Source organism: Myodes glareolus, chromosome 7 (genome assembly GCF_982192425.1).
Source record: "Myodes glareolus chromosome 7, mMyoGla1.1, whole genome shotgun sequence".
NCBI lineage: Eukaryota > Metazoa > Chordata > Mammalia > Rodentia > Cricetidae > Myodes > Myodes glareolus.
In genome coordinates, this window is record NC_142032.1 from 14,131,282 (window position 1) to 14,149,860 (window position 18,579).

General features: G+C 44.5%; 1 protein-coding gene across 4 annotated transcripts in view; it reads left to right on the forward strand.

Moving 5' to 3' along the window:
- Cfap43 (cilia and flagella associated protein 43) overlaps positions 1–18,579 on the forward strand; it is a 91,567-nt gene that overhangs the window by 56,879 nt on the left and 16,109 nt on the right. For 3 of the 4 annotated variants that reach the window (XM_087907821.1, XM_087907819.1, XM_087907820.1), the window contains exons 17-27: positions 1,418–1,568; positions 3,724–3,810; positions 5,078–5,155; positions 5,838–5,963; positions 8,223–8,327; positions 9,300–9,416; positions 10,971–11,201; positions 12,683–12,889; positions 14,446–14,535; positions 14,781–14,861; positions 15,703–15,828. In XM_087907821.1, coding sequence (XP_087763947.1) covers positions 1,418–1,568; positions 3,724–3,810; positions 5,078–5,155; positions 5,838–5,963; positions 8,223–8,327; positions 9,300–9,416; positions 10,971–11,201; positions 12,683–12,889; positions 14,446–14,535; positions 14,781–14,861; positions 15,703–15,828 — 1,399 coding nt within the window. The remainder of the gene's footprint in view (positions 1–1,417; positions 1,569–3,723; positions 3,811–5,077; positions 5,156–5,837; positions 5,964–8,222; positions 8,328–9,299; positions 9,417–10,970; positions 11,202–12,682; positions 12,890–14,445; positions 14,536–14,780; positions 14,862–15,702; positions 15,829–18,579) is intronic. The other variant, XM_087907822.1, reaches the window with a different exon arrangement.

Here is an 18,579-nt window from a genome sequence, read left to right on the forward strand (position 1 = left end):
TGGGGGTTTTGTACCATAACATTTGGGACACTGTTTACTTCAAGGTCCTGTTTGAAAATAGTGTCATCATATCCATTTCATACATGAAAACCCTGAGTGAAATAGAAATTTGCATCAAATAAGTCATAACATGCCCCTTCCAGCCACTGAATAAACAGTGTCTCCAGCCACAGCAAGTGTAGGCGCTCTATTTAGAAAAGGCCACCTGAACTCCCACACTCAACAAAGTTGTTTGGAACCTTGGTCCAGGACTTATGACCCTGTGACCCATACACCTTCAATGAAACCTTTAAGTCAGTGGTTTGCAACCCTGGGTCATGACCCCTTTGTGAGAGGGGGCTCACATACCAGGTATCTTGCATGACAATTATTTCCATTATGATTCATAACAATAGCAAAATTTCAGCTATGAAGCCACACCAAAATCATTTTCTGGTTGGGGTCCCCACAACACGAAGAACGCTATGAAGGATCACAGCATTGAGAAGGCTGAGAACCGCTGCTCTAAGCTGTCTATAACACTGTCACTCAAGGCTGGCGGTCGGCAGCCTCTGTGAAGCCCTGAGAGACCCCTATCCGGGTGCCCTCCCCTCGAACGGCCTCAGAGTGCCAACTCCTGTCCTACTTAGCTTTTCTGCTGCCCTGAGAAACGCTATGACCAGATGAAACTTGGGGAAGAGAAGATTTCTTTCTGCTTGCAGAGTTGTGTAGTCCACCACTGAGGGAAGCCAAGGCAGAAACTCAGGGCGGGAGCTTAAACAACACTGCTTGCTGGCTCGCCTCCCCTCGCTTGTGCATACGACACAGACCCACCTACCAAAGGGTGGCTGCTCACTCTATGCTGGGCCCTGTTACCTCAGCAATCAAGATAATGCCCCAGAGACATGCTCACAGGCCAGTTTAATGGAGGCGATTCACCTGGTGGCCCCCTTTCCTAGGTAACAAGAGAACCTAACCAGAGGAGTTAGTAGGCCCAGGCAGGCCTCTCCTCAAGCCCTCCCGGTGGTAGAAGTGTGAAGCTGGAGATCCCTCAGTGTGTGGCACGGAAATAGCCTTTCAGGTTGGGCTCTGAGGGCCAAATCAAATAATGAGATCAGTGTATATAATGAATCCAGGTGCATTCTGGGGGCTCAGTTACAGCAGTGGCTCTTCTATGTGGTGGCCAAAGGCCATTTTAGGCGAGGGTACAGAACAACATAAGGAGAGACCACCCAAGAAGGGTCAGGTCCACGAAAGGGTCCTCCTCTGAGAAATAGAGGTCCAGTGACTAAAGGTCACCGTGGAGAACTCCCCAGGTTTCTTTGTGTAGTTGTTTGAGAAGAACACTGCCAAGTGTGATTATCTTAAACTGATTGTGTGATTCTGTGCTCTCTCTCTCTCTCTCTCTCTCTCTCTCTCTCTCTCTCTCTCATATTAGGCGGCTTGGAGCAAACTTAGCAAATGAGATCTTTGAACACTGCCAACAACTAATAGTCAGTCTGAGCAAGATGGTGGAAAAAGAAAATCAATATTTAGCCGCATCAGAAGTTTCCCAAGATGTGGAGCAAGAGGAGCCAACTGAATCCAATGTAGCTAGCTCACTTTCTCCCTCTTTATAGATAATATGGAAGTTTTCAGGTTTTTTGCTTGTTTGTTTGTTGAAGACAAGGTTTCTCTGTGTAACAGCCCTAGCTGTCCTGGAACTCACTCTGTAGACCAGGCTAGTCTCGAATTCACAGAGATCTGCCTGCCTCTGCCTCCCGAGTGCTGGGATTAAAGGTGTGTGCCACTATCACCTGGCATGCTACTTCTTCTTACCCAGCTGCCCAGTGTTTGTTCAACTAGAATATAAGCTACATCTGTCAGAAAACTCATCTTTTCTTAAAAGGATCACAAATATTATATCTCAAATTTCACTTAAGCTATAAGATCTGGGCTTTCTCAAAAAAAATTTTTTTAACCAATATTGGTGTTTGGTCAAAGCAGTCTCTCTACTTCATATCATATTCATAATTTAAGAAGGGTCTGTCTAGAAATATTTATTTGATCCTTCAACAAATACTTTCTAAAATTAAATAAAAATCACTTTATTGTGATGAGCTCACATAAAAAATATCATATAAGGAAGCCCCTGAAATAGTTCTGCTCTCAAACTCTTCACACCTTGCTAGACCTTCACACAGGCTGATTGGGCATTCTGAAGCGATGGGCGTCGCTTGGGGTTTTTTACACTTTCCTTGCTAGTTATCGGTTGGTTGGTTTTTGTCTTGTTTTGGTCTTTATTTCTAAGACAAAGTCTCATTGTATAGTATTGACTGTCATGGAACTTGCTTATATAGCAGGCTAGCCTCAAACTCAGAGACTGGCCTGCCTCTGCCTATTACATTTTTATATATGAACCCACCACAGAAGAGAAACTATCACAAGAGAGCAGAAAGGGGTTCGACAAATAACGACTGGGTATCTACAAAGTGGTGGTCTAGGTCAGACACCAGTGACGGTGAAGACTTTTTTCTTTCCTGATATCCCACTCCAGTAGGGCTTCTGGAGCTCAGGGAGATGGATCATAAGTAGACGAGCAACTGATCAGTGAACAAGTGGAATAAGAACGGCAGGGAAACAACGTTCACTGGGCTAGCCTCTTCTTAAAATCAGACCCTTGCAGAGAGGAGGGGCAAGAGAACTCAGGACAGAGGGACAAGTTGCTTGGTATAGGATGTGTGGAGACCAGCAAATCGTGAGAGACTTATAATTAGTTAAGAGTGCTCAGCCTAGCCCAGGCTCATTTCAGCTAGCTCTTTTAACATACATAAACCTGTTTCTCTTTCTCTACCTTTTGCCTCAGGGCTTTTTACCTTTCTTCCTTCTGTATATCTTTCCTGATGTCTCTGTCTGACTGGTTGGCAGCTGCCTGGCTTCTGACCTCAGGCATTGTTGACAGAGTTCTGTGCCTCCCCGTCCTGCAGCCATTCAGTCCTAACAAAACACACAGAGGCTTTTATTAATTATAAACTGGTTGATCTATTAGCTCAGGATTATTATTAACTAGCTTTTACAACTTAAATTAGCCCATAATTCTTATCTATGTTTAGCCATGCGGCTTGATACACCTTACTCAGTGGGGCATTCTCATCTTGCTTCCTCTGCATCTGCCTGATGACTGCAGACTGAGCCTTTCCTCTTCCCAGAATTCTAGTCTGGTTGCCCCACCTATACTTCCTGCCTGGCTACTGGCCTATCAGTGTTTTATTAAACCAATACAAGTGACAAATCTTTACAGGGTACAAGAGCATTATCCCACAGCAAGGCACATCCCCCTCGTTCTTCCCATTCTCTTCTCTCTTCTTCTCCATCTTAGATTCTTCCTTCTATTTATTCTCTCTGCCCACTAGCCCCACCTATCCTTTCTCCTGCCTGTCTATTGACCATTCAGCTTTTTATTAGACCAATCAGATGCCTTAGGCAGACAAGGTGAAACAAATGCAATACATCCTTACCTCAGTAAACAAATGCAGCATGAACAAATGAAACATATCTTTACATAGTCAAAGCAATTTCCACAACAATCAGTCTTTAAAACATCTTTATTTCCTTGGGACAGAGGTGTGGGGATTAAAGCATCTAGGCAGGCGCGTGTCTGTGGTTCTTTTTAAGTGAGACAGTGCAAAGGGGTTCAGTGAGGTGAGGTGAGAGAAGAACTTGACAGTCTGTGAGAACTTTCTGTCTCCTTCGAATCTCTCTTAGAAAAAGCTGAGCTTGGACTCATCACAAGAGGAATTAGCCATCGATTCTGACAAGGAAATTTCTTGGATCCAACAAAAAAGTGAAGAGGTATTTGTTTGTTTGTTTGCTTGCTTGTTTGTTTATTTGAGACATGGCTTCTCTGTATAGATCTGTTCTGGATCTTGCTCCATAGACCAGGATAGCCTCAAACTCAGAGATCCACCTACCTCTGCCTCCTGAGTGCTGGGACTAAAGGTATGCACTACCATACTCAGCCCATGAGAAGATATGTATAAAACATGAAACAGGTTTGAAGTAATACTCTATGATGTGCCCACTGCATTCTGTTTCTATGGAAACCTAGGGGGAGAGTTAGAACATTATGTGAGACACTGCTTGCAGTACATTGCATTGTACAAATGACTTTCCTAAAAGCAAATACACACCTAAGCCAGAGCGAGTTCCAGGACGGCCAGGGCTACACAGAGAAACCCTGTCTCAAAAAACCAAAATATATAAATATACACTTAACCAGAAATCCAACAAAAGTATCCAGGAAAGCCAAAACCAAGGAGGACCCGTGAGATTCCATGTTTGTGTTCTGAGGGATGTTGTCTTAAAAGGGTGGGCTGGAAACAGAAAGGCTACTGTAGCTGAGGACATTATAAAGTGAGCAGCAGGCTGAAGGCAAAGTCTGGATCCAGGCTCACTCAAGTTCAGGCCAAGGAGCGAGCATATCAGGCTAGTGTTCCTTCGTCGGCTAGTCACTCTTTGATTTTCACTACTCATTTCCAATTTGTATGATGGACATCAGTTTGATGTTGTCTCAGTGGTCATTTGCAAACCATTAGATTTAAGCAAGTATCACAGGGATATGATTTTATAGTTTGCTTTTTATTCTTTCTTGAATGCATATTCACGTGTTGGCTCGTGTGCATGTGTGCATGCATGTGTGCTGGCTCATGTGCATATGTTTGTCCATGTGACGGCTCAAGGTGGATGTTGGGGATAGTCTCCACCACTCTTCCCTTACTCACTGAAGCAGGGACTCAGTCAAACTCAGAGCTAACCCATATGGTTAGTGTTGCTATCCAGCTTGCTCTAGGGATTCGCCGTCTGAGCCTGGAATTACAGGTAGGCTGCCGCATCCGTCCGGCATTTATGTGTGTTTCTGAGGATACAAACTTTGGTGCTCTCAATCGTGTGGCAAATCTTTTCTGGGTGAGCCATGCCCCACCCCCTGTATATTTTATAGTCTTTGCAAATGATCTCTTTCCATTTTAAAGAAGTGCTGCCCATGTATCTACCAGCGTAGCTCCTCATTCTCCCGTCATCTTCTCCCGCCTTACTAAGTGAGGTGCTTGCTCCATTTCAGGCCATCAAAAACGAGGTCAGACTGTTTTCACAGAAAAGGAAAGAGATCAAAAGAGGAATCAAGGAGCTTTCTCGAACTGTAAGTGCATGGTTGCATGCACTGAAATGCATCAGCCTTCCATCAAAATTTACATTTTCATCTTATTTTGTTTCACACCGTATGAGGAGGTTTCCAGGGTATTCTGATAGGGTCAAAACTTAGCTGTGTCACACTTCAATGTTAAACAAACAGTGCATTCTCCCTCTACTTCCTCCAAGTGCCCCATCTTACGTTGTATTTTAATGCCTACTTTCTTCAAAGTTATACACTGACTTTTTTTTTCTTTAAAAGCGGCCTCTGTCCTACTCCCTTCGCGTGGTGCTCGCACTTTCCCTGCCTTTCCTGTGTGTGCCTCCTTTCTAAACGGCCTCCTTCTACTGTTTCTTGACCTGTTTACGTATGCATTCCTGAGAATGGAGCCACCCACTTTCTCCAAGAATCTTCCTACCTTAATTAGCCTAACCAACATAATTCTCTATAATCCTCTCCAGAAGCAACGAACTTCCTGACCTTCCTGCCCAGAGATCTGTCTCCTCAGGGAGTCCACTCCAGCGCAGTGACAAACTGCTGTTTGTTACTAGATGAATGAACTTCTAAAGAGCAGACCTAAAACTTTGATAACCACAATAAGCCTAGACTGGAATTCCTTATTCCCTAGTGTGTTCAGGAAACACAACACCTGTTTTAGTGTGCCAACACGCCTCTGCATTTCAAACTTCAGATTACGGGCATGATGGAGGAAAACGAAAGAGTGGACCCAATTGCAAAGTTAGAGGAACAGGAATTCTGCCTGGACCTGGAGGAGCTTGAGAGGCTTCACGATGAGAGCGAGGAGGAGGTGGCAAAGGTATGAAAGGGCCTCCCTGAAGTCCCCAGGGGTGACATGAGAGACATAAAAGAGAGCGATGCTGAGAAAGGCTCTTCCCATGTAGGTCTCCCAACCCTAGATTTAACTCCCGAAGAGAATCACTAATGCCTGGCACCATAAGCCCACCTAACTGTTAGCACAACTGGGAGTCCTTGAGAGAAGTGAGAGAGAATGTGAGTCCTTGAGAGAAGTGGCACCCCCAAGTCAGGGGTCTCAATGACCCTAGGACTCTAGACAGCTCCAGCCACTGGGGTTCCACAGTAGAGAAAGACACAGAGGGCAGTCACCTTCCTGGACACAGAATCTAAGGGAGTTGTGAAGTCGCAGGGCAATCGGTAATGAAAAGTCCCCAGACTATCTTAATACAAAATATACAGCTTTAATAAACAGAAGTAAGACTTATACCAGCTTACACCAGAATCCAAACGATCCGTCAGGACACAGGAGCCAGGCGAGAGAGAGAGAGAGAGAGAGAGAGAGAGAGAGAGAGAGAGAGAGAGAGGAAAGCACTTGCCAGGTTTATAGGCAAGCTTTAGCCTAAGGGCGACACACCCCACAAACAAAATGTGATTGGCTGAACTCCCCTATCAGAGTTGAGGGAATAGTCTCGGGTGGTGGGGGACAGGGGCTAAAAGACTGGAGTCAAGGACAACCGTATTAGCCACTGACTCCAGGGATCAGAATAAAAAAGAAGTGGAGCACAGAGCCAACAGTCATTTGATCAGCAAACAAAATAAATGAAAAGGAATGTGAAGAAATTAATCTGAGAGTGTAGCGTGAATGATAAAAACCGAGAGTCAGATACAGGGGCTAACGCCGAAGGTCAGAGAAGCAGAGCTGTACGCCACTAGAGAGACCTTTTACCTCTACCAATGCTCAGACCAAAGGGGAGATCCTCAGGCTGCGCTGTCTCCACCAAACCTCAGACTCCACACTCCAGTGAGTTCCTGTCTCTTCCCCTTTATATTCCTCTCTCCGCCTCCTGTCTCCACCTCCAGAGTGCTGGGATTAAAGGTGTGTGACTCCCAAACACTGGGATTAAAGGTCTGAGCCACCAGCACCTGGATCTGTTTCTGGATCAACCTTGTGTAGCCCAGGGTGGCCTTGAACTCACAGCGATCTAATCTGCCTCTGTCTCCTGAGTCCTGGGATTAAAAGTGTGGGCTACCACTGCCTGGCCTCTAGTGATCTTCAGGCAAGCTTCACTTAATGAAGTACAAATAAAATGTCACCACATGAGAGATTATTCTTAACCAGTTTGTAAATAATCCTGCCGCCAGAGTGAAGCACAAGGAAGTTGGTAGACGGGGCCTGAGGAACAAGAACTGCTGTGGTTCACTTTCATACCGTGTTTTCTGGGACACTTAATTGCTTATCTATTAAGGGATATCAGCTGAAACTACACATATGCTTATAAATTTTTTAAAAGTAAATAATCTAGTTCCCTAGATAAGTGGATATTACTTTATTGTAAACATAAATAAAAGAGGAATTAAGTAAAACTTTTCAGACACAGGTCAAGAACTGGCCCTTCATATGTGCAGACAGGAATGAAGCTAGCATTGAATATCTTGCTGAATCATATGAAAATATGGGTTTCATTCTTCTTTTGATAAAACAGGGAGAGGGGACTAGAAAGACTTAAAAACAAAAGAAAATTGGGTGTGGCTCCTTCTCTCTGTAGTCCTAGCCCTGAGGAGGCTGAGATGAGGAAGTTCCTGAAACTCAACAAACCAGCTACCTAGCCTACGTGGAGAGCCCGGGACAGTGAGAGATTCTGTCTCAAACAACATGGTGTTCTGAGGGGAGACACTTGGTGTTGTCCTCTAGCGTGTACATATATACACATGTGCATGTGTCTGTACAGAGAGAACCCAGGAAGACATGGCACTTGACTTCTTCAGATCTATCTGGGTCAGTCATTCTGGGTCATTTCATTACCCCTAGTGGGTGTCTGTCCACACAGCCCCTTTTGTTCACGGTTCATCTGGCCTCCCTTACAGACTTCGTATTGACCCAGCAGTCTTCGAGGCAGGGAATCTAAGCCTTAACACAAGCCTTGGGAAGTGTTCTCAAAATAGGACTGCGTGGCCCAGAAGTTCACCACAGTAGGGCAGCTGTGGAAATTCTGTAAACACTCCCACTAACTGGGCAGCTCTGACGAGTGAGCAAGCTGGTGATGGCGTAGGTTTCTCTAAACAGTCATATTTTCACTTTGATCTTTCCTCTTACTTTAAGATAAGAAAAGAGGTGGAGATGCATAACTTGGCCAAGAGCTATTTAACTGAGCTCATCCGGGAGGAGTGCTGGAATTCCATGGTTGTGAAGGGCCGAGCCCTGAAGGTAATGCATACACAACCCCGGGTGCAGAATCCCAAATGATGAGAACTCTCATTAAAAAATTCCATCACATAACTTTTTAAAAAGTAAAGAAAATCCACACAACAGAGCATTCTGTGGCCTTGCCACTGCCCGCGCCCAGATTCCACCAGTTCTGACACCTTTCTTTAATTCATTCTTCCCTCTGCTCAGTCTCATGCGCTTCGAAGACGGTGCACTTCCAGGTTGCTCTTAGTGTCTTTTCCTCTGTCCTGTGTTGCCCTGCATCCTTCTCTTTGTGCCTGCCACCCCAAAAGGCTACCTAACCATGCTCTACACAGATTAAAAGGTAGACAAGACACTGTCTGCATTTACACCTCTGCTTACCCTCATGTATTCTAAACGGCCGTTCTCTTATCTCTTTGTATAGGGTAATCAAACATCTCGCTCTATGTGCACGTCCTTAAATAGCTACTAACAGCACCTTTTCCCTCTTTCAAATATGCTTTTCTCTGCCTATCCCCACGTGGGTGATAAAGTTCACAGCCACGGCACACGTATGGAATTGGGTAGCGCGAGCGACACGGGTGGAGGCAGACAATTCTTTTACCAGAGCTGCCCTATGTCCTGACAGATGTTTTACACCCTCCTTGGCCTCTATCTACTAACAGGGACAGCTTCAGACTACTAAAGTAGCAATAGAAAAGGCATTGAGACACTCCCAGTATATCCGGGAGAGAAGGAGGATATGGGGAAAGTTGGTCGTGAGAATCATTGCTCTAGAATGAATCCCTTCACAAAAGCACACTGTTTTATGCAAAGGGCATGCCCAGAAGAACAGCATTATACCGCTTCATTCTGAAGGTCCCGGGGTCAGCTCCACTCATTGCGTAATAACCTCCACATTGATTTTAATGAAAGGAAACAGCCCCTATGCTCCCCTGATGCCCACAAGTATAGTAGAAATGAACTTAATCATCTTGGTTTCCACCCGAGTGCTTCCACATCCCCTATGTGGTTGAGAACTTCCCCATGAAAGCGCGCACAGAAGAAGAGCTGCAGCAGCTGAACAGAGTTGTGCAGCAAAAGAAGACCGAGGCAGAGTGTCTAAAGGTACCACTTTAAACATGGGCGTGTGTTTACATACATGGTGTAATTTATTAAGGGTCCCCATGCTGGCTAGGGTCTTTGGAATTGAAGGAACCTCAGTTGAGAAATTGCCTCCATAAGAACCTGCTGTAGAACGTTTTCTTAATTAGCAATTGATGTGGGAAAGCACAGCCCATGGAGGGTGGTGCCCTCCCTGGGCTGGTGGCCTGAGATTCTATAAGAAAGCAGGCTGAGCATGCTGGTAAGCTGCATCGCTATGTGGCCTCTGCATCCACTCTTGCCTCCATGTCCCTGCCCTGCTTGAGTTCCTGTCTTTCCTTCCTTCAATGATGAACAGTAAGGTGGAAGTGTGAGCTAAATCAACCCTTTCCTCCACAGGTTGCTTTTGCCATGGTGTTTTATCACAGCAATAGAAACCCTAGCTAGAGCTGGGCGGTGGCGCACACCTTTAATCCCAGCACTCAGGAACCAGAGGCAGGAGAATCTTTGTGAGTTCAAGGCCAGCCTGGTCTTCAAGGGCTAGTTTCAGGACAGGCTCCAAAGCTACAGAGAAACCCTGTCTTGAAAAACTAAAACAAGAGAAAAAAGGAAGAAAGAAAGAAAGAAAGAAAGAAAGAAAGAAAGAAAGAAAGGAAGGAAGGAAGGAAGGAAGGAAGGAAGGAAGGAAGGAAGGAAGAAAGAAAGGAAGGAAGGAAGGAAAAGAAATCCTAGCCAGGACAGTCCCTATCAGGTGGATTTGCGCTGAGATTAAATTAATATTAAGTTTGTATATATTGTATATTTATATTCCTTGTCAATTTATAGGCTGTATCCTCATAAATATATAATCCTATATCCAAATAATAAAAATGGAGTCTATATCCTATATGTTGATTAGTCTTCAAATATGAGAATTTGATTTTTTAATGATGTACCTTGGGCGCTTCTCACATCCTGCTCAGAGGTTGTCTGGATCTACAATCCCTTCTCTGTCCTCCCTCATATTAGGGGCCATGCTTTATGGTCATTGACCAAAGATGAAACCAAATCTATGTCAATGAAATTTATGATTTCCCTAAAGTAATCCCAGCTACAATTTCTAAACAACAGTCTCCAACAAAGCAGTAAAAACTGTCCCTGTGGCATAACTTAGTTTTGTCCAGAACTTTGTACCCTCTCTTTTTCTGAAACGTAAAATGAAGGCATACTTAAATCAACTTACACTCTCTAATCCCATGTGAACAAGTTCCTTGATAAAATATGAGGAGAAGATATTTTTTTTCTAGTTTAAGTACCAAGAGAAACTCAGAATATTTACAAGCAGGTATCATCCTGACGCAGAAACGTAAATACTATGGGCTAGTAAGGGTGACTTTTATTGTTTTGATTTACAGTGAGTCGGTTTCTGAAGCTTTAATCTCTTCTGTAGCCATCTCAGCATCCATCATATTGAGCCAAATTGTTGGCAAAACAATTTAACCTCTTACAATGATTGTTGAAATAATTAAATCACCTAAAACTTGCCCTTCATGGAATTCTGATTGCATGAACTCCATGTCATCTCTTCCCTATGCTTAGCTACGGAAGGAAATTGTAGAGGTCCAGTCTTCGACCACTATGATTAAAAAGCATCATGAAGAGGAGGATGAAGAAGAAGAGGATGAAGAAAATGTAGCAAAAGACACCAGTCTGCCCAACTACCTACTTGGTAGTTTGAGTACTGATTTTGGGGCAGATACCTCTCTGTTGACAAGTCAATTGGAACTTCATTCAAGAGAGGAGAAAATCAACCAAATTATATTACTAAAAGTGAGTGGGTTTCTTTTTTTTAATTAAAAAAAAATCTCTGACATTTCCCCACAAGGTTCCTTTCAAGGGCTCACACAGAAACATAGCAGTAGTCAAGTGATACCTCTGTAACCCTTGAGAAATACACAGATGGCTAGCTTTCATGTCTTACAGCCAGAGCTTGTATGCAAAAGATACTGCATTCAAACTGGATTTGATGATGCCAAGTTTTCTAGGGAATGCTTTTCATTCTGTTGTGCTTCTGTTAACAGACACAGCAGAAGCTCCTCTTAGAACACTAGTTGACTCAAAGAAATACTTTAATTCCATGTGCCCAGTAACCCATGCACCACTCTGGATCTTGTAAAGTCAGGATATGATCTGTCTACTTAACACAGAGAAATATGATGACCTTAAAATAAGTATGAGGTTCCTCTGGCTGCAAGCTCCCACTCCTTCCTTGACTTCTGCCAAACGAGACAGTCTCATAATACAGCTGGAATGAGAAGACTCTAGTAAATATTTTGTTTAAATCAATAACTAAGGTTGTAAGTCATTTGAAATTCCATTAGCTATTCCCATTCTCCAAAGTTCTTCAGCTGTGTCTCCAGTTTCTGTCCCCCTTCCCATTGGGCTCATCCCTTGCTTCCCATTCTTTTCTCCTCCTCCTACCCATGGCACATCTCTTTATTTATACACAGAACTGCTTAATCACCACTGATTGGCTTCTGCCCCTCTTACAGTTGCTGTCTATCTTTAAGGAGGTCATTTGAGCCCAAAATACCTATAGTCCTAGGTGTTAAAATTATTCCCAGCCTACTTTAATGATTTCATCTTTAGTGGGAAAAATTGATGGACCAGACTTTGACTTAACATAAACTTAAGTTTGAATCAGAGCTGCCACTTTGAGTTGAACCTTTAGCACTTGGGTTGAGTTGGGGCAATCCACTTGGATCCCCATAGCTATTGGCTGACCTAGTTGGCTTATTCATGTTCCCCCTTCTATTCGAGAATGACTTAACTCTATAAAGGAAGCATACAGGCACAATGGTCCTTCTCTACAAGACTCTGCAAACACCATTGCTTCCTTTCTCCACATCTCCTCCATCAAGTTTCCAAGGAAGAAGTGCTGAGTTCTGTATATTTCTTTAAAAATTTTTATGGTAGATTTTTAAGGACATGCAAAAAAAGTAGAACTGTCCAATAAGCTTCCAAGCACCCGTCAGCACTTCCCAGCAGACCTGCATGTTGAATTATAGCTCACATCTTAGGAAGGAGGCGGTTAGGGTGTAAATATTGCTGCATCCTTAATCCAAACCCAGCTAGCTACCCCTGTATATTATTAACCCTAGAAATGACTTGCTGTAAATACCAGTCTGGGGAGACAATTTTGACCTTCCTAAATGATATTTTCTGGAATGGTCTTAGAGTTGTATATGGGATCGTGTTACCAGAAAAGACATAAGACATGATGCATCTTCAGTAACCTATTGATATTTCAGGATATCATTTACAAGGTAAAAATGGCTTTCAACAGCGAATTTGATGCTGCCTATAAACAAAAAGAGATTGAAATTGCACGCGTAAAAGAAAGGAATGTTAGAATTGAAGAAATTATTACAGACCTGGAACTAGAAGAAAAAGTTTGGCAACCAGTGTTTGAAGACTGCGAGAAGCCAGAAAGAGCCCTTGTTGTGGAAGACGATGAGGTACAGGCCAGCCATCTTATCCCTTCCTGTGTCTTAGGAGATCTTACCAGCTCTGGTTTGCCCATCCTCTTGTCTGCACTGGTTTTAGAAGCAGCTGTGCTAGGCAGCACTTAGTTACAGAAAACAGATGCAGGTGGCCTAGCGGCAGCAGTAGAAAGAATTCCCATGGATCCAGGGATGATCTCAATATCAAACCCAGAGAGAGCAGGAGCCCAAGGCTGGGACATTGTGGGGTGTCCAGAAGACCGTCTTCAGCCGCAGCTCGTGTCTCTGCGGTTTAACCCCCTCTGGCAATCCCACTTTATATCTCTTCTACTAGAGAGGACAGTTCGTCTCGGTGAGACTCTGGTTCCAATGCTGAGTACGCCTGAAAAGGAGCTTCCCGGCCCAATTTGGGTACAGGTACAAGAAGTAGAAACCCAACAGGCCACTGAAGCTGATGGAGTACGGGTAATTCTCAAGGTCATTTGGAGCAATACAGGCCCCAGGGAGACAGGATGGATGGATAGCCTTCAACGTCCACAGAAGCAGTTGAAAATAAAAAGCCAAAGTGCTTAGAAAGGACTACATATCCATCCTCTTAGAATTAAAAATACAGAGGAAATACACAGAGGAAATCTCTGGCTCATATGAAATAAACTGAAATTATTTGGGGGCAAAAGATAATCGTGGGGGCAAAAAGTGACACTTTTTGTCACTTTTGATCTATGTTCAACGCTAGACACCATTCTAAGGGCCCCAGTAAGACTGGGATGCATGTGTGATTAGACAAGCTTGATCCCATTTCACAGATGGGAAAAGCGAGGCACAGAGAAGTAGTTAATGAATAAGAGCTGAGATCTGCACACTGTCCGTTGTCACACTTCAGAGGACAGTCGCTTCCCCTCCACTTGTGTGTTTGTTTTCCTTGCCTATTGCTGCAACCCTGAGACCTGGGGCAAGGTGACAGCAAAGACCTCACCCTGCCACCCTCTAAGGGCCCTGTCCTGGCAATCACTTTTGCAATGTTAGTGAACCCCCAGCTCTGCTTGGCGTTAGCTCTAAGCCATTCTGCACTCGGGAGAGCAACTGTTCTGCCAGATCTGTGATGCCCTCGCTCTGCCCGGCCCCTGCACAGCTGCTCAGGCCACTAGTGAGAGCAAAGCCCACAGAGCCTCTCTCTCACCTCCTCGTCTAGTGAGTTTCCTATTCTGACCGCACATTCTGGTTCAGGACTCCTTGACCGCCCAGGCTCTTAACTGTAGGACAGAGCTCTATCTTTCTGGGTATGACTTATATGATTCTTCTGATTCCCGCCATTCTGCCTTTATCTAAGTAAATTCTTCCTCAGAGGAGTCGGTACCCGAGAGTTAGGAGGCGAGCGAGGGCCCATTTTTCCGAGCTCTCGTTCTAGACGTTCATCCTACGGCAGGAAATTGGGCGGAAATCTGCAAGGCTCTTTTAAACCGCCCTCCCCTCTTAACTTTTCCCAGAATGGGGAAGAAAAATATGACTTGATATTTTTATAGAAACTAGCAACAAACAAACAAACAAAAAACCTATACTTTCTCTTTCAGATTTCACTTCAAAAATACCTTGCTCCATGGCAAAAATCAAAAACAGAAATGACCACACCCTTTGAAATGGAGCAACTGAATCAAGCACAGGTATGTGGCTTTGCTCAGTGGTGCCCAAAGCCGTCTCTCCATCCTAGAAAGACCCGTGCATTGTCACATCCAGAGGTCATTTGGATCTCAGCGACTGCCCTTCTGTTCCCTCCCCGTTCCTGTCACTTCCAATTCCCAAATGGAATCGTTCTAGTGGCAGGCAGGTGGCTGCCTGACACGCTGACTCTGTTGACTGTCCTTAACTGTCTATTCTAATTACCTTCTCTGACTCCGGTTCTCTCCAGGCCTCCAATGCAAGACAAAGAGGCCTGATGGACATGATGGGAGGAGTTCTGGAAGTCAAGAAGGAAGACATCTTGAGAATGGTGAGCTATTTGGCCATCTTTGGGGAAAATGAAGTGAGGTAGAAAGAGCTACTTAAAGTTCATCATTTTGTTTCCTGTAAAACTCAGTTTTAGAAATTCTACTGCCCCCAGTATTCAGTTACCTAGAAAGATGCCACAGTGGGCCAACAACAAATTTGCCTTCCTTTCTCACATACACTCACCACCATCAGAAGGAGAAGTAAGAAAAGGAAAAGAAGGAGGAGGAGGAAGAGGAAGAGGAGAAAGGAAGGAAGGAAGGAAGGAGGAGGAGTGAGGAGGAGAAAGAAGGAGAAGGAGGAGGAAGAAAGGGAGAAAAGGAGGAAGAGAAGGGAGAGGAGGAGGAGAAGGAGAAGGAGGAGGGAGAGAAGGAGGAGGGAGAGGAGGAGGAGGGAGAGGAGGAGGAGGGAGAGGAGGAGGAGGGAGAGGAGGAGGAGGGAGAGGAGGAGGAGGGAGAGGAGGGAGAGGAGGAGGAGGAAGAGAAGGAGAAGGAGAAGAACAACAACAACAACCAAACAAGCATAGTGCTTAGTGATCTTGCTTCACCTACAGTTGTTCAATCACACCAGGGACATTCCAGGTCTTCCTGCAGGTCAAGCTTCAAAGATACCAGCACCACCTGAGTCTGTTACTTAAGAGTCTGGGCAACCCTAAAACAACCACCATCCTCTCAGAATCATAGGAACCCGTTGTAAGGCTTTCCCACATCCTTCCATCTAAGCATCAGGTTATCCCCCTTAATGTTTCCCTTTTTAAGTGCCACCTGCGCTGGGAGGTGTTTAGGGTAGTGCTCTATGGGTGCAGCTCACGTGTGCGAGAACATGCTCTCTCCTTGTGCCCCCAGGTGATCCCTCAGCCTGCTTTCATGGCAAAAGCTGAAGCTTTGTGGAGTGAAGAAGAAAGGAAACAATTCAAAGAGTATGAGAAAAAAGTCAAGGATCTAAATGAAGAAAGAGATAAGTACAGAAAGGTTAGAAGAACAGAAAATTAATGAAAACATCTCTAGACTCACTAGGTCAAATTTTTCCTAATGCCTTTAAGAGCTTAGGGATAATGATTTGACCTAAAGTCCCTTTGAGAACTTAGAGGTTGGAGTAGAAAAAACTGAGGGCTGGAGACATTTAAAAAATGAAATACATAATATTTCTAAAGTTCTTGTTGATGTCAACACTTCCCACCAGTTACCGTTCGTTTGATCCTCTGTTCTCTCTCCATATGTTTAAGGAACACCTAGCACACGCAAGACACCACAAGGGCTTGCTCTCAAGTCTTGGCTACGGCGATTAGAGTTCAGTAGTGCTTCGGGCTGATTCAATCTCAATCTCAATGAGAGAATTTGAGAAGAGAAAACCACAACCAGCGTGACACATAGTTCGGTTCCTATTTGAGGGCTCTGCACTATAGCTCCACTTTTATGGTTTCCCAGTTCAAAGAAACATCCCCACGTGAAAATGTCTCGCACTGTAGAAGAGATATAAAAGTTGTTGGTAATTGGGCATGATGGTCCATACCTACAATCCCAGCACTTGGAAGGCAGGGCAGGCGCATCAGGGAGAGTCTAAGAAACCTGAGCTACATAGTAAGAACCCCCCAAAAATGTCGGTGTTACATAACAGAGCAAATACTATTCTTTTATGAAAGCAGTAAAACCACACCATCACTCAAGACAGGATAGTACAACTGACCAGCTTTATCATGGCACTGTCTTTGCAGCAACTTTTAATCTCTTGCTTGTCTATTTTTATTCACTGTAGTTATCCCTTGTATTTTTAACTAAGTTTAAAAGCCAAAAGCCTAAAGAACCCAAGGAGCTAATAATCGTGGAAGAAATCAAGGTTCAGAAAGGTAGGGATATAGTTGCCTAAAGAGTGAAGGGTGGAGTTCTGAGTAGCTCTGTCAACTTGTCACGAGCTCAAGTGGGAATCAAGGAAATGTCTCCATTTGATTGGCCAGTGGGCGTGTATGTAGGACATTTTCTTGACTGTTGATTGATGTGGGAGGGCTTAGCCCCACTGAGGTCAGTTCCACCCTTGGGCAGGTGATCCTGGGTGGCAGAAGGCTTCCTCCATGGTCCCTGCCTAGCCCCGGTTTCAGTTCCTGCCCTGACTCTCCTCCCTGATGGCTGTGAGCAGGACGTGTAAGCTGATGTTCTTCCCCAAGCTGCTTTGGTCATGGTGTTTATCATGAGGACACGCAGTGACCCTTACACTGCGTTCACTCCATGTTTTAATGTAGTTTCCTGCCTTCGCCCTCACTTCCCTGAGCGGCCATGATAGCTCTCTGGTGAAGCCCCAGCCTTTATTCAGTTCAGTATTTGTCCTGGTTTGCTTTCTGTTGCCACGATAAAACATCATGGCCAAAAGTGACCCAAAGCAACTTGAGTCGGAAGAAAGGGTTTGTTTCATCTTACAGCTTGTAGCCCATCGTGAAGGGAGGGCAAGGCTCAAGACAGGAGCCTGGAAGCTGAGGAAGAACACGACTTGCTGGCTTGTTTTCCATGGCTCTCCCTGCCTGTTCCCTGTACAACCCAGGACCACTCGCCCAGGGTGGGTCCGGGAAGTCAGCAGGACCTTCCCACATCAGTCACTAATCAAGAAAATCCCCCCACACTTGTCTACAGGCTATGTGATGGTGACGACCCCTCAATTTGTTTCCTCTTCCCAGATGTCTCTAGCTTGTACCAAGACAGAAAACTAACAAGCACAGTATCCTTGCCTCCTCTGCACCTTCTCTCATGCAGCGAATAAAGAAACAAAACACAAACACAAAATACAGATTTACCCCCAGTTGGATTTTTCTAAAGCTTTTCCATGTTGTCTTACTTTTGCGCCATCTGATACTCTCACGCTGACACATAGGTCTCCTTAGAGCTAATCTTGTTTCATTTCACACACCCCATCTTCTTCCCAAACACCGGACATTGAACTAAAGTCCAGAAGGCTGGGGAGATGGCTCAGAGGTTAAGAGTGTTTAGTGCTCAATCATAAGGATGGGACTTTGGATCCCAGCACCCACATCAGGCTATGCATGATGCTTGGGGCACAAGCTACAAGGGATCCAACACCCTCTTCTGGCCTCCATGTGCACCTGCCCACAAATCCACAAATATATACATTCTCTCTCTCTCTCTCTCTCTCTCTCTCTCTCTCTCTCTCTCTCTCTCACACACACACACACACACACACACACACACATAAATATTTTTACTTAAATATCAAAACAAAATGTATAACATAAAAAATCAAGGTATTCAAAAAGAGGAGAGGAAGATAAAAATTGGGGGCCAAATGTTCAAATGTTGTATGTATAAATTGTTTTCTGCAGTCAGAATTTCTCTGGAAAGATTCGCTGCAGTTCAGTTTACTAGGCCTACTCGATTAGTGATCTTTAACATTATTTTCCTCCAATGTAATTTTCAAACATCCAGGCTGGGCAGACAGCTCCGTCTCCTGGTTAAAGTGCTTATTGCACAAATAATGAGAACCTGAATTCAAATTCTTAGTTCTCACTTTAAGAAAACCAGACATGGCTGTGCATGTCTGTAACCCCAGTGCTGTGGCACGGGGTTGGGGAAGTGAGGGGGTGGAGGGTGAACAGGGACACAGGCATATCCTGAAAGCTCATTGGCCAGCAAGCCTACCCCAAAGGGTGAACTTCAGGGTTAGTGGTCTCAAAGGAATAAAACAGAGTGATAACTCGGGGCACCCAACGTCATCATCGG